Source organism: Rhinolophus hipposideros (genome assembly GCF_964194185.1).
Source record: "Rhinolophus hipposideros genome assembly, chromosome: 1".
In the NCBI taxonomy this organism is placed as follows: domain Eukaryota; kingdom Metazoa; phylum Chordata; class Mammalia; order Chiroptera; family Rhinolophidae; genus Rhinolophus; species Rhinolophus hipposideros.
Window position 1 is genome coordinate 19,600,417 of NC_138047.1, and position 15,829 is coordinate 19,616,245.

Consider the following 15,829-nt stretch of genomic DNA (forward strand, 5'->3'; position numbering starts at 1 on the left):
AAAAGGAACAGATGGCTGCAAGAGAGAAACCCCTTGTTTAAATTAGACTAACACCCAAAGTTGGCTCTGAATTATGAAATATAATTAAAATATTATTTTAAAATACATTTTGTTGTTGATACAGCTTTTTACCATATGAACTTTCCAGCTGCCACATAGCACAAAAGAGGCTGAGTTTTTCATGTAAGGCGATACACAGTTCAAGGAATGATGGTATTGAGGAGAGTGAAGATAAATCTCATAGACATGGCAATCCTATTTGTTAAAATGTCACATTTCATGGGAATGGTGTCAGAGTCATGAAAAATTGCTTTAGAAGAAAAAAATTACTAGTGGAAGGTTTTGGTGTGTAAAATGTACTTGAGAGAAGGCATGACCAGTGCTTGCGTTCGCCCTGACCTTGGGCTGGTCGGCCCAAATGTCTGTTCAAGAGTACAGTTTGAGCTATTCAATAGATATCAATACCTGCATGCCTTAATTGTATTTTATTCAGCACTCATATACACATTGCAGAGCTTTTCTACATTTCAGTTTGTCAAACATTTGTCTGGATTTTCTTTGTAAACAGGCCCTGAAAGGAAGTCCATGATAAATCATAAAGGAGGACATTTGCATAACACTTAAAAGATTAAAAATAACTTTTCTTAACCCCTTTTGACAGATGAGCAAAAGACTTGGAGGGCTTATGTGACCTGCTGAAGGTCACACAGCAAGAAAGTGCTGGTGTCAGAACTAAAATTAGGCCTGGTGACCCCAGCACCCCCTATTTCTCCATTGTCCCATGCAGGCAGAGACTAGTCACTGCGTTCATGAAAGCGTAGCTGTGGCAATATAATCACATAGTTTCAACCTGAAATGGATTCAAGGTGTGTGTTTCTATGTCAGTGAGTACTCTTTGCAAACCAGCGTAGGTTTTATGTAACATCTAGCCATAGTCAAACCCAAGAACGTATACCAGTAGCCACGATGACGTGTTTAAAAGGTTTTTATTTCCTATTTTCCCATCATCTGCTGTAGTGATAACAGAAGAATTGTCAGTGGACATGAGTAAATGGGAATAACGAAGTGTTCTTAGTAAATATTGTCTTTGAGAAATGTTTACTTGCTTATCAGGTTCCTCCTTTGTTGCCAGAGTGAATTTCTTAATTTCTCATTATGTGGTTGGATCTAAGCCGATATGACTAAATAAGTTGTGCACAATGTACATACTGTACAGTGCATACTATACATAATGCCTGCACATACATAACCCTAATAATAAACTGTTAGGAAAAACAGGACCATACACGCAGGATTCTAAATGTTTAAACCATTTCATGTGTCGAACATTCCAATTGTTCATTTGAAAAGTGCCACTATTTAAATATATAAAAATGTTTTGCTCAATTTAAGTTTGCCAAAAATTTGCCTGGAATTGTTTTTGACTGATTTCATATTCAATAGTATTCACGGGAATTAAAAGTTTACAGTTCCGAGGATACCAGATAATCATTTTCTAGTGGCTTTTCAAAGACAATCTTCAGGTTAAAAGTCACCATAATTATAATTAAATAATCGTTTTGAAGGCAGAGAATGGGTCTTGCTCTCTGCTACCTCCCAGGGTCTGGTTTATGGTAATTAGGCACAAAATAAATATTTGTGGAAGCGAGGGAGGGAGGAAGGAAGGAAGAAGGGAAGGAAAGAAGAAAGGAAGGAAATGAAGGAATATTCCACTCATTTCATCTCATTAACAGCATGAAAAAAAATGTATCAAAATTGTATCCTTTAAAGAGTTGGGCAGACTTTGCATGAATAATCAGGGGTAAAGAGAATAAAAGGTGTTGTTAGCCCATCATCTGTGTTCTCCCTTCTCCCCTGTCAGAAACACTTGGGTCAAATTCTTCCACTTTCCACAGGGAGCAATTTTCAAAGAGATGTGCTATTTTCCTGTGCTTAATTTATTATTGTGCCCCTCCTCAAACTCTAAGCCCTGGATTTCCATCAAAGCCCTTTGGCTTGTTAAATAGATAACCAATTAGAAAAAGACTGAGGCATAGCACCTGTCTGATGCTTTCCTGGGGCCTCAAAATGTAATCAGTCAATAGTTAGTACCCAAATAGCTTCCAGCCATGTTGTTTTACCCAATATCCTTGGTAATGAAAGAATTGTGTTGTCATAAAAATACCTACAGCTACTCTACAGCATATTAAGGATGAAACGTCCTTGGAAATGGATCTCAAAAAGACTATCTGTGTGGTGTCTTCTTCAATCACATAATCCCTTTTAGACTGAGGGCTGAGGCAGTGCTGTGAAAATATGCCACCTGAAAATGTGGGTAGAGTTTTAACAGGTAGTAAAATTAGAATAAATGATTAAAAGGTATAAAGCCTTTGTACATTAACAGCCCCAAAAAGAACACCTCAGGGCTGGTCTTCTTTTGCAATGAATGTTGACTTTGGGCGACTGTAACTGTCAAGGGCAGCCCCCTACGAGGTTCCCTCGGGTTAAATTCACAGCAGTCCATGGCACTTCCACAGACCCATATTTCTTAAAAAGAACAGATGGTTAGGGGAGGGCCTAGACACAGAAGCAGATTTATCTTGTCAGGCTGTTATCTCCAGGTAAATGACCTTAAGCAGGTCACAAATGGTCACATGACAACAGTGTGGTTCAGAGGTGTCCTAAGGTGATGGCCATTTGTTAACTCTTCCCTCTCGGGGTCCCAACTGCTCCTTTTGGACAGACAGGCATACAGCAGTTTTGTTGTTGCTGCTGCTGTGTGTGTGTGTGTGTGTGTGTGTGTGTGTGTGCATGCATGTGTGTATTTTAAGGTTAAATGCCTTATGCATGAATGCTAGTGAAGATTTATATATTTTCAAAAACATTTAATTGCTTCATTGTGATTGTGGACATCCTGGAATATTTTATTTTGTTTTCTCCAATGATAAAAATCCTACATTTAAGGGGATAAATGAACGATTTTACAGATAGTCAAGGCTAAGCGTCAGTCTGGCTAGAAAGCCCAGTGTCTAAAAGGGACTGCAGGGCACAGCCAATACCTTGACTGGTTACCTCACAATCACAATAGCCCGTGGGTTCAGAACCTTCTCCTTTAAGCCCGAAAAACATGGTGGGAGAAACAAAATGATTTTCTGTTTTTGTTTTTGTTTTCCTGGAGGCCTTGTTTTCAGGATGCTTTCCTCTTTGTATGTCATCAGTGCACTTTGTTGCATGAAATACATGCCCTTTTGTGATTTGTCCCCATTATAAAAGCTGAAGTCCTTGCCCGCTCCGTACAGATCAGATTGTGTGTGCAACCCAGCAGACCTCAGAGAGTCTGTGAAAGGCTGACCTAGTCAAACTTCAGCCTGGCAACGTCTTGCTGTGAACAGTCAGATCAAAAGGCTAAAGTTGACTGCATCTGCCTCCCTGATTATTTTTTTCTGTTACTTTATCCAGTTTGTTTTTCCAAATGCACTGCTTTTTCTAAAGGCATTTTCCCCACTTGCCTTTCTACTGAAATGTTCATACTTCTATGTACAGAGGATGCCCCAAAAATATAGACACGTTTTAAAAAAAGAAAAGTCTGTACTAAAATTGTAATAATATATACCAAAAACAAAAGATGAATAAAGTCACGTGTATACATTTTTTGGTACCCCCAGTATTTCTTTGCCAGGTACTGGAACCCTGAAATATCCCTAATAGAGACACAGAATGGGTGCTAGAAATGGCCTCAGGATTTTCTAGGCTGCACAGAGTTTGTATGAGATCAGGTCAAGCTCCCCATTTCATCCGGAGACATTCTAGAGGGAGGCACTGACGTGGTAGTCAATGAAAATCAGGTAACGTAGCTTTATTGTTTAAAAGAAAATACATACTCATATGTATGTACACATATGTGTTTGATTTTATGAGCAAGGGACACACATATATATTTATTTTATATTGATGTTATGAGCAAGGAATAAACATTGTTTGTGTTTACGTATGAGCAAGGAAGTTCTGCTGTGCTAGGAGTTAAGATTTATTTCACAATTTCCAATGAAAGCGTATTTCCTTTTCATGCCAAGCATAATTTCCTAACTTACCTACATGTCTAACTGTAAATAGTGCTAGAAAGATTCTTCTTTAAGGATCATCACGAGCCGGTTTTAGCAGTATGGCAGACTAAATGTTCACAGAAAACCTTAAAGGCATGGTATATGTAAAATACTGACTACATGGAAGGGAGAGAAATTATAGTTTTAAATGGTTGGTTGAGCTGGTGGGAAAGTAAAGGGCTTGCTCAGGGGGCAAAAACAAGAGAGCAGAGAAAATGAGGAGTAAGGGAAAATCCAGAGCTGCCACAGTCTTGGGGGGTTTTACGGGGCCTGGTAACAGAGAGCCAGGGCCAGAATACGGTGGGAGAGATTGGACACACAGCCTCTGCCAGCACATAAAGGAACAACTCCTCTCACCCAGAGACAACACTCATGTGGGTGGACTAGGTTAAAACTGGCCCACAGAGGAAGACTTTAGAGATTATATGTCTTTCTCAGTCTTGTCCTCTGGCAAATGGGAGGCAGGTTGAGAAAAACGTCCCCCCGTGAGAATCCATAACCACAACCTGTACTCACTGAGTTTAGGGGCCAGAATTCATAGCACCTGTGTAGTTCTGAAGCCATCAAGTCAAAAGTTTAGTTTAAAAAGTCACAAGAAGACAAATACTGAATCATTTTACTTGTATTCGTATGAGGTTCCTAGAGTTGTCAAATTTGTGAAGAGCGATAGTATACTTAGACGTTCATCATTTATATCCCTCACACTGTGAACCCCCCCCTCCCCATAAAGAAGAAAGAAATCTTACCATTTGCAACAACATGGATGGATCTAGAGAACATTATGTTAAGTGAAATAAGTCAGAAAGAGAAAGACAAGTACCATATGATCTCACTTATATGAGGAATCTAAAGAAAAGAATAAGTGAATGAACTAATCAGAAACAGTTTTGGGGACAAAAAGGGAATTGTTTAATGGGTATAGTTTCAGTTTTGCCAGATAAAAAGCGTTCTGGAGATTGTTTGCACAACAATGAGAATGTACTTAATACTGAACTGTACACTTAAAAATGGTTAAGATGGTAAATTTTATGTTATGTGTATTTTACCCCAATTAAGTTTTTAAAAATTTAGTTTAGAGTAATTCCAGGTTGGTAGTGCCCCTAACTGCCTATAAGAAATAAACAAAAAAAATACAGCAAAAAAAAAACAAACAAACCCCAAGCCAGACTCACAATAATTTCCAAGGAATCTAACATCACAATAAAAGAAAATTTTAATATAAGGAAATAATCTCACATTAATGAAAGGCAAAAGAATCAACAAACTATAAATCACAGTAAAAATAATAAAATTTAGATTTATTAATTACAAGGTAAACATTGTATACTTAATATGTTTTAATGATTGAATTGAAAACTTGTTGAAGGAAAAAAAAATTAACAAAATTAACCCAGCAGATTTGAAAAGTAACAAATAGAACTTACAGAAATAAAGAAGAAATAATAGTTCTTAGTATTATAAACCAAATTGATAGGCTAAGCAACAGATTGATTCCACTGGAGAGAGAAGTGGTAAATGGGAGGACAGAATTGAAGAAGTTACAACTCAAAAATGCAAATGAATGGAAATATGAAGAAGATGTTAAGAGACATGGAGGATAGGGAATTAGAGCCCACATATACCAAACTGCAGTTTATGATGCAAATATAAAGAAAATATGTGAAGCAATATTTGAAGAGAATGCCGAGGTTTTCAAGAAACAAGGAAAGATACATCCTCATCTCCAGGAATCCCAACTTAGAAGTAACTGCAATGTATTATTAGTCACATTGGTACTGTGTTCATTCCTTCATTGATTCAATCTAAAGGCTAATGTGTACCCTTTACAACATTGTTAGGCTTGTTCATAAAATTAACTTCAGGCAACATCTGTTTATATAGTCAGTTATTTTGCTGGCCCCTACATAGCTAATCATCCATAATCATGTGCTAGTTTGCTCTCCTTTGTACATAGTCTGCTTACCTGTCAAGGTGCGACATCACTGTTTTGGAGATGTCTGCACCTGCTTCTTGCAATATTCGGATAATCTGAAAGGGCGCACTTGGATTCCTTCCAGGATGAATGATAACAGGACAGCCAAGCTGAGCCTGGGCATGGGCTGTTGCCTGAAGAACTCTTCTTTCACTCTCAGTCAGAGGCCAGGAGCAACCAATTTCTCCAATAACGCCACACTTGATACTGGTTCCGTCAGCTCCATGGAGAATTTCATTCATGAGGACATCAGTAAGCTAATGGAAGGGTGGGAATGAAAATATGTTATAGACTGTGGAATTTGTCAACATAGAGTAACCACAGCATGTGAATGAATTGATTCATTTAGTCATTCATTGTTTTCAAACTGTATTCATAATTTATTCAACTCATAATCGGTCAAAGGAAAAGGCATTTTGCTGGCCAAATCTCACATTCAACAAGTTATTCTAAATCCAAGATTCAGTAATATCTCACTGTGATTATTCAACAAGAAAGTCATGGCTTTAGGAAGCTATAGGAAAAACAAACAAACAAACAAAAAAAACATGACTTAATGAAAATATATTCAAATGAGAGAAAAAATCTGTAATTTAACCTTAAGAGCATCTAGAACATAAACAGACTGGCCTTGAGTCTGTATCAACTGTTGTACCAAGTAATTCTTTAATTCTCCCTTATTGATGCAGTCCTTTATCCCACACAGCATAGAAAGTTCACAGCACACAATACTGATGTTACATTTTTGGTCATGTGTAGCTACTGCTATGAATGCTTGGAATACTGTGCAATAGCTGACATAGGGATAGTCCTCAGATAATATAAGTATATACAAAAAGGAAAGGCCTGATTACAAAATAATGCAGTAAAATTTTGAAATAAAAGTATTTTAAAGATTAAGTGATTCTTTGCAAAGAATGCAGCTTGACATGCTATGCCTATGAAGCAGGCAATGGAAGATACATACAAATATGTATAAACACATATATGTATGTATAGAAGGAGAGCACATACACGTGCAAAAAAAAAGGCTTACTGTTTACTTTTCTTTTTGTCCCTGAAAGATTTGCTTCTTCATGCCCATTCTTGCTTAAAATCTTATTATGACAAAAACAGGGGAATGGAGTTTCTTCTACCCCTCCTGTTTTGTAAAAGGCAAAGGAAACATATTCGCAAATGTGCCAAGTCTCTGCCTGCCAAGTTTCACCCTACAGTGAATTTTTATTGCTGGTTATTATAAAATCCAGAAAGAAAATTGAGGTTGTATAACTGAAGCTTATCATGGGAAACTGAGGTTTACAAACAGCCTGGGGCACCACCACTGAGCATGGATATGACATACTCATATACGAATCTAAGTATGAACACGTGGAGTTTTTCAGTGACCAGTGCATTCCGATCACTTTTTCTTTGTGAAATGAAGTGTTCCTAATTTGAGTCTCAGTTGGCAGATGTCTTTGTTAGCTAGCAAATTTCTGTAGCATGCCTAGCTACCTTGGAGCCAATGACATTTCTCAATGTAGATGACACGTGGGGACAATCCAACATCTGAATTTCTGGCTATTCAGAACGTATACACAAACATTGTTAAAGAACTTAGGGCTTTTTACCTGCTCTACTGACATGGCTCTGGTCTCTGTAGAGTGCGTTGCGTCCACATAAAACCCAGCTCCGGATATGATATGAACGCCCGTCTCTTCTGCAAGCCACTTCAAAGTCTGCACATCCCGGCTAATCCCGGTGGTCGTGTTCTCTACCAAAGCCCCTCCACCTCTGGCTTTAAAATACAACAGTTCTTCCTTGACGGCTTCCACCTCCTGATTCAACTGAAGATTCTCTTTATGGGAATAAGGGTTTTTCTGTATCCAAAACAAATTTTTCATCATAATAGGTTCCTTTGAGGTAGCTTCGTGACATAGTGGAGGTGGGTAGTAAGAGCAGTCAAAGGTCATTGTCAAATGTTCATGGCTCAGGGTGCGGCCCAGTCTGTTTGGCTCCACCAGGCCCAAAACAGTTTGGACCTTCCCACTTAAGGAAGACATTTCTGATGGTACCAGGAGATTCTTTAAGAAGAGTGTTTTCTGGAAAAAAGAAAACAATAATCAGCAAATTTAACACCCACATAAATTCTTTACATAGGGAATAGGAGGCTGTGAATGTATTCCTGTATAAGAAAGAATCAATAAAACCAGAGATACGATCTCACTATCCTGCGACAGTCAGAGTCTGTCCCTTGTAAATTGTGTAAGTTCACTGCAGCTCTAAGTGACATGCAAGGTGTTAAATGTCCCCCAACCACTTCCACTGGGACTCCTCTGCCTGATTAAATCCCAACCTCATCTACTGGAAATATGTCTTGATATTCAGTTCACATTTTTCTTTTGCTTAATTTTATCTCATTAGTCATAGCTATACTTGCTTGGATAATTCAGCAGTAATCACCATTAAAAAAAAAAGCCTCTTCATAATCAATAACATACCAAAACGAGCCATGTATCAGAACTGTTTCATTTGTCATTTTTCAGCTAAATTAAATGTACTGGGGCTACTGATCATTCCAGTCTTCATTCACTATCCAACTGAACAAACTTCTATTGAAGGTCCACCATGTGTCAGCAATCAGAGATAGAAAGAGGCATGAGACAAAATCTCTGACCTTCATGATTTCCCAGTTTATTCCCCACAAAATAACCGAGGGGGGCACACTTAGGTTTACTAATGAAAAAACAAAAACAAACAAGCCTCTCCACTATAGATATTTTATTTTGTTTAGGGCATACAGTCAGAAACATACTTCAAAAATAATTAAAAGCAAAATGCAATATACAGATGATGTATTACAGAATTGTACTGGGAACCTATATAATTTTATTAACCAATGTCACCGCAACAAATGTAATTAAAACAGCAAAAATCCTTAGTTAAAATGAAAGCCACTATGATTTATTGAAACTGAAACCTGCTGTCTTTAAAAAAGAGTAAATACCTCTCTATTTATGCTCTATTCACTCATGTGTAACACAAATTTAGTTTTCCCCAGGTTTCCATCAGTGACAGCAAGAACCCCAATTCCAGCAGTTTCATTCGAAAGTAACCTTTCCTAAATGAAGGGATTACACTTGGAGAGGGAAAAAAGGCACCAATGAAGGTGGCCAAGAGCAAAACCCCTGACAGAAACCAGTGTTCCACACTGAGCACCCACCAGACACATTCAGAGGACAATGACAAAAACTGACTGGGAACTGGGTAAAAGACAGTGCCTTTGGAAGCTCTCAAATTATTCCTTTAGAAGACATTCTGAAATGATGTTTCCCTACATCCCTTTGAAAGACTTCTCTGACTTTCTAAGCATCAGTTTTCTAATCTGTAAATTAGAATAAAAACATACATTTCATAGGCTTTCATAAGAATTAAATTAGGTACCACAGGTAAAAAGACCTGTTAAAGAATTAGGCACATACCGTGTTTCCCTGAAAATAAGACCTAGTCGGATAATCAGCTCTAATGCATCTTTTGGAGCAAAAATTAATATAAGACCCGGTCTAATTTTACTATAAAACCGGGTCAATATAATAAATATAATATAATATAATACAATATAATATAATATAATATAATATAATATAATATAATATAATATAATATAATATAGGATAGGATAATATAATATAATACCTGGTATAATATAATATAATACTGGGCCTTGTATAATATAATACCGGGTCTTATATTAATTTTTGCTCCAAAGGGCGCATTAGAGCTGAGCTGATTGTCTGGCTAGGTCTTATTTTCGGGGAAACACAGTAGCGCACACTCAACAAATAGATTTGTTACGCGAGTTCTAGGAGCTATGATGTATCTCCTAGGTTATTTCTTTTCACGAAGAGTGGTTGATTAGAGAAGAAGTCATGTGGGGGAGCAGTGGGGATAAGACAAATTTTTAATGGACAAAATGCCTACATAAGGCAAGGTAAGGGTTGGGGAAAAGGAAGCACTGAGTTAAAGGCCAATTTGCATCAAGCTATTGCAATTATCTGGAACTTAGGTGTGTGATGCTTATCGGCCCAAGATGTATACATGATTGATTTAGACTGTGTACCGGAGAACTTTAGGACTTGTGGCTGGCATGGCCATTCGTGTTTGGTTGATAGTGCTCTTTGGCAAGCCAAGTTTCCAACATCTAAATAATTCACATGGCGGCCATGATGACAGAAGATGGCATCTGTTTAGAGAATCACTGTAGCTGCCTGTAACAACACAGGGCAATATTTTTCACTGATGATGGCTAGGAACTACTTTTCAATGCTGTATTCCCTCTTACTGAGAGCAAGAGGTACATAGCTAGTTCTTTTGGTTGATGAACTCACAGTACCATTAATAATCGATTCAGTCTTTCATGGCCGTTCATTTGTTCTTTCCTTCCTTTTGGCTGAGTATCTTATAGATGTGTTCCTAGAGAGTCACTGGAGGCCAGAAGACTGATAAAAACACTATCACTTTTACTAGCAAACTACCAAACTGCATATTTAATTGACATACATTTGAAAGAGCAGTGTTGCTAAGTTTCAAGCTCACAAGCTGTGAGTCTTTGTGGGGGAAAAAAAAATCACTTAAGAAATGTCACCTCTTCTGGGAAATTCCTCTAAACGCTCTCAGGCAGAACTAGTTGGTGCTTCCTATGATCACACACAATGTAACCCCTACTTAAAGGATCAGAAAAGATTAAGGAACAAACTGTAGCCAGCACGGCTCTAAGCTGGAATGTATCTTGTAGTGGGATAAAATATGTTTGTAGAGCTCACGGTTTCTGTGCAGCTAGGGAATACTCTTTGGTCCACACTCAGTCTGGAAGTTGTTTTCTTCTCCAAACACAGGCCAGCATCTATTAAGGGCCTTCCATCATAGAGATGAGGGTTCTCTAGACACAGAGGACAGTAATGGACAGTGAGAGCTGCAGTGACCTCCAGACAGGAGTGACCCCCAACAATAAAATGCAGGCTTCTGACATTTTGCTGAAAATCCATGGGAAGCTTTGTTCAGCATTAACACGTTCAGCATTAATACAGAAGGTAGTGGGAAAGGAATAACTGGAGCTATAAACACATGTGTCAAAGCTTTGTTGTACTTCAAAGCAGAAATCTGAGTGGATGGAGATGCTGAGCATGGTCGGCAATTACTATTACAGCTTGGTCAAAAGAAACAACCCTTCTAATTCCAATGGGTATAGACTCAAAAAAAAAAAAAAAAAGAACATTAAAAGTGTGTGTGGGGGGAGAGAACAATAGAAGAAGAGAATGAGAAAACATGAGAAAACAGTATTTTAACACTGAGCTAGAAACCAGAGACAACAGGTAGGATTTGTCAATTTTGAAAATATGGGTATACATTCACTTTTATAAAATATATAGCAAATTTGCCAAAGTATTGAAGATTGGGTGGTAGGTGGGTAGTCTGGGGGCAATTTTAGTTTCACTGAGACTTTTGCCACAGCTATTTCATTCTGGCCATGCTGCTTAGATTTCTTTTGTCTACCTAGGCTGAATATCCATGTCAGTTACATTTCACCTTTCAGAAGGTAGGCCTTCCTGAATATTCTATGTATGAATGAGTGGAGTTTCTCTTGAATGCATTTTGCTGTCCTCCGTATATCACAGACATTTACCCTCTTCCTGGGTGTGGTGCATCGGGTCCTATAGACCTGGTGAAAGGTCCCTGCGGTGCAATTTTACATGTACTGGCAAATTGGCAAGTTGATGTTTGGCGAATTGGTTTTCAGTTCACCTACCTAACAGGGGTGTAAACTCTAATCTCTATACTAAATCCCTGAGTTCATTTCCCTTATAGTTGTTTTCTTTCCCTGATCAAACCCTAACTGATCAAAAATGGGAAGGCATTCCAGAGTTTTATGCAGGAGGCGGTATGAACTGAATAATCTGGCAGCCCCTTGGAGCATGGGCAGAAGGAGGTTCAGTGGGTGTTGCCAGAATTTGGGGAAAAAATCAGGTGGTGGCTTGTTTTAAGATGACACCAGTGGAGATGGTGAGGAGGCAGCAGCAGTTAAGAGGTACAGCAGATGGAAGTTTCTAACCGGTCTTGCTGGCGCTATAACAGTGCCCCCACATAAATGGACGCCTAAGGAAAAAGTCCCGTCTGATGCAAATATGTGGACACTCCTATTTTTTTTATGGGTTACATCACACCACAGAAGTCGGTACTCTCTGAACACTGCCCTTAAAGCTGACTTTGATTTGTGACCAAAATATTTTAAAAACCACATACTATTTGTTAAAGCTCTTTTGAATACTTCTGCCACATGCAGTTTCAAGCCTGTGACATGTTTTCTCTCAAACAGCGTGGGTCTGGTGGCTGCACCGCGGTGACACAAGGATTCCCTCCTTGCACACATTACATGTCCACTTGCTCAGATATTTATGGTTAAATGGCCCTACTGCATAGAGATTTATAACTTTTCATATTAAACATTGTCAAAAAAATCAATAACCATGTTCTGGGTAAAGAGAAAGAAATCCAACCACGTCAGTACACCGAACAATAACGGGACCCAGCAAGTTCTTCCAGCTATGACATAAATAAAACAAAACCACTCAGAGATATGAATGAGCAGCTTGTATCTTGTATTCAAAGAAAAATGGTAGGTTTCATTCCCAAGCCCTTTTTTTTTTTTCCCTCTGTGATTAAAGAAGTAGGACATACAACGTGGGGATATTTCCAAATTCCAAATAACGAATATAAAGATGGTGGCAGAGATGTACCTAGGAAGTGACACTCCTGGAAAAAGGCTTTCACAGACGGGTCTGCCAGGGGAAGGTGCCCTCCTCTGGGTCAGCTCAAGCCTTTCCTGCCCTGCACTTTTTGAGGTGAATAGTTCACCTAAACTGTCAGGTCAGTTAAGTCAAGTGATTTTTAAAGTCAGCAATCACATCGGCTGCTCAACTGAAGGCATCAGGCTTCTGGCTTAATTGACTCCAGTCAAACCCTGTGCTAACTGGCCAACCCTTCAAGTCACACACACACTATAACGTTTGTTGGTCGATAGCATTAGTATGACCTTTAGGTCAACGGTGGACCACATATACGACAGTGGTCCTGTAAGATTTTAATGGAGCTGAAACATTCCTATCCCTTAGTGATGTAGTAACCTCCTAATGTGGTAATGCAACGCGTCCCTCACCTGTTTGTAGTGATTCTAGTGGAAAGAAACCTACTGGGCTGCCAATCATGTAAAAGTACAGCACAGGTAATTATGTACAGTGCCTAATGCTTGATAATGATAATAAACAACTGTGATACTGTTTATCTAGTTACTATACTTGTATGTGTTATTTTAGAGCGTACTCTTTCTACGTATAGTTTTTTAAAAAGTGTACTGTAAAACAGTATGCTGTGTTATGCCGGCAGCAGCCTCATGCATTTCATGTTTACTGTGTTTCTTGATCGCATCATTTCTCGTGTTTGATTTAGTCACATGTTGTTTTGGACAGTTACATGCTGTACAGACTTGCAGCCTAGGAGCAATAGGCTGTACCATAGAGCCTGGCTGGGTGGTAGCTAGACCATCCAGGTTTTACGTAAGTGCACTCTAGGATGTTCGCATGACGAAATCACCCTAATGTCTCATTTCTCAGAATGTATCCCCATCATTAAGTGGTTCATAAATTGTACTGGCTTCTTACATTTGTTATCTGTCAAAAAACTGAAAATGTTTTCTCCTTAATAAAAGAAAAGCTGAGAGGGAGGAGGAGGAGAAGGAAAAAGGAGAGTGAACGGGAGGAGACGGTGGGAGGAAAAAGCCACTAGCTCTACTCAGGTCAAAATTCAGCATTACTCACCACATATTATACCATGTTTCCCTGAAAATAAGACCTAGCGGGACAATCAGCTCTTAGGGTGTCTTTTGGAGCAAAAATTAATATAAGACCCTATATTATATTATATTATATTATATTATATTATATTATATTATATTATATATTATATTATTATAAGATCCAGTCTTATAGTAAAATAAGACCGGGTCTTAGATTAATTTTTGCTCCAAAAGACGCATTAGAGCTGATTGTCCGGCTAGGTCTTATTTTTGGGGAAACACGGTACTAACATCTGAGAGTTGGGACAAGTGCAGTATTGTCAAAACTCTGTCTATGAAACTGACCTTTATGTTTTTCTTCACTTGGAAAACTGAGATCTAGCTCATCTTAGCTCTTCTCATTCTCACAAGAAGGTTACACACTCAGTACTGTGAGAATGTGTGATGTAAATTTGATTTTGCTACTCACATATAATCCTGGGAGTGAAACATATACCACGCTGCTTTATACAGCAGTTACAACTTCTTTTTCTTCATAAAGACCTCTCCACATTGAAGTGAGTTCTCAGCTTTTTATAGAGAATTTTCTCTTCCATGGATTCCTAGCAATAGGTTGTCTCCTATTTTGAGCAAATTGCACAGCTGGCCCTTAACTGTATTTAGTCATTAAAGAGCTTAAAATTTGTGTTAAATTCCTGGAAAATCACAAATTAATGTTTAAAACATACAAAACATCTATGTTTCTCATATAATTTCATTTGGAAGGCAATTCTTGAGGTGGTTAGGTTTTGTTGAAAGAACATTAAGTTTGGATCAAGAGCTCTTGGCTCTTCCACTAAGTAGCTGTGTGACTTTGGGCAAGTTACTTAACCACTCTGAGCCTGTTTTCCCATTTGTGAAATGAAGGGGTTGAACCAGATGACTTCCAGATGACATCCATGCTTCTGTGATATCCTTTAACTGGAAATGGATATTGATTTTCTATAGATTATTTACTATCCACAAAGGCTATACTTTAAGAACAGTTTTTCAAATGTATGTTTTATACAAGTGCATACATACATACATGTACATGAAGAGAGGGCAAGCGAGCGAGAGAGATTGAGATTATATGAATGAATTTAAGTCTTAGATCCTTCTAAGTTTAAATGAGAACTGTAGGAGGGATGAATAACCCTGAACTGGGAGTCCAGGCTCCAATGTTTCCTAGCTGTGTGATTGCAACAGCTTACAATTGTCACCCCAATAAATGTTAATTAAAAAAAAAAAAGCTTACAGTGAGTTAGTTTCCTCACTTGAAAGCTGTAATAAATATCTACTGCATAAGATTTGGAATGAAAAACACACAAGATGATACATAAAAGCCCTACCTAAATTACCGTGTTTCCCCAAAAATAAGACCTAACTGGAAAATAAACTGTAGCATGATTTTTCAGGATGCTTGTAATATAAAGTAAGCCCTAATGAGTCTTTTGGAGCAAAAAGTAATATAAGACCCTGTCTTATTTTGGGGGAAATACGGTAGGGCTTATTTTATATTACAAGCATCCTGAAAAATCATGCTAGGGCTTATTTTCCAATTAGGTCTTATTTTCGGGGAAACATGGTATAAATGTCCAGAATTACTATATTCCACACTTCGACTTATTTTCCAAATATTTTCTAAGTATCCTTAGGCAAATGAATCTAAACTTGTTCTTTAAGAAAAAACAATAAGGGCCTGAAGTCTCTGATCAAACTGAGGCTCTACTTTTGCTTATAAATGAATTCTTTCATATGAGGCCTGTGGTTGTTCAAAGCAGTTTGACTTTACGCTGGACATCTCAGCTCATTAGGTTTTTGGAAATGACCCACAGAAGTGATTATAGCTGTAGGAGGTCATTGTTTCCTACGGATAACTGGTATTGGGAATGCCTTTATAAATGAATGCGCATAGTACAGTGTTAG

At 38.1% G+C, this 15,829-nt stretch overlaps 1 protein-coding gene across 7 annotated transcripts in view; it reads right to left on the reverse strand.

Moving 5' to 3' along the window:
- The window catches only part of PTER (phosphotriesterase related), a 64,018-nt gene that overhangs the window by 20,795 nt on the left and 27,394 nt on the right, over nt 1–15,829 (reverse strand). For 5 of the 7 annotated variants that reach the window (XM_081058052.1, XM_081058054.1, XM_081058051.1 and 2 more), the window contains exons 2-3: nt 7,665–8,135; nt 6,046–6,311 (exon numbers count right to left, since the gene is read on the reverse strand). In XM_081058052.1, the coding sequence (XP_080914178.1) occupies nt 6,046–6,311; nt 7,665–8,096 (698 nt within the window). In that variant the 5' untranslated portion in view covers nt 8,097–8,135. Of the gene's footprint in view, nt 1–6,045; nt 6,312–7,664; nt 8,136–10,856; nt 10,973–15,829 lie in introns of all 7 variants that reach the window. The other 2 variants (XM_081058053.1, XM_081058049.1) reach the window with 1 other exon arrangement.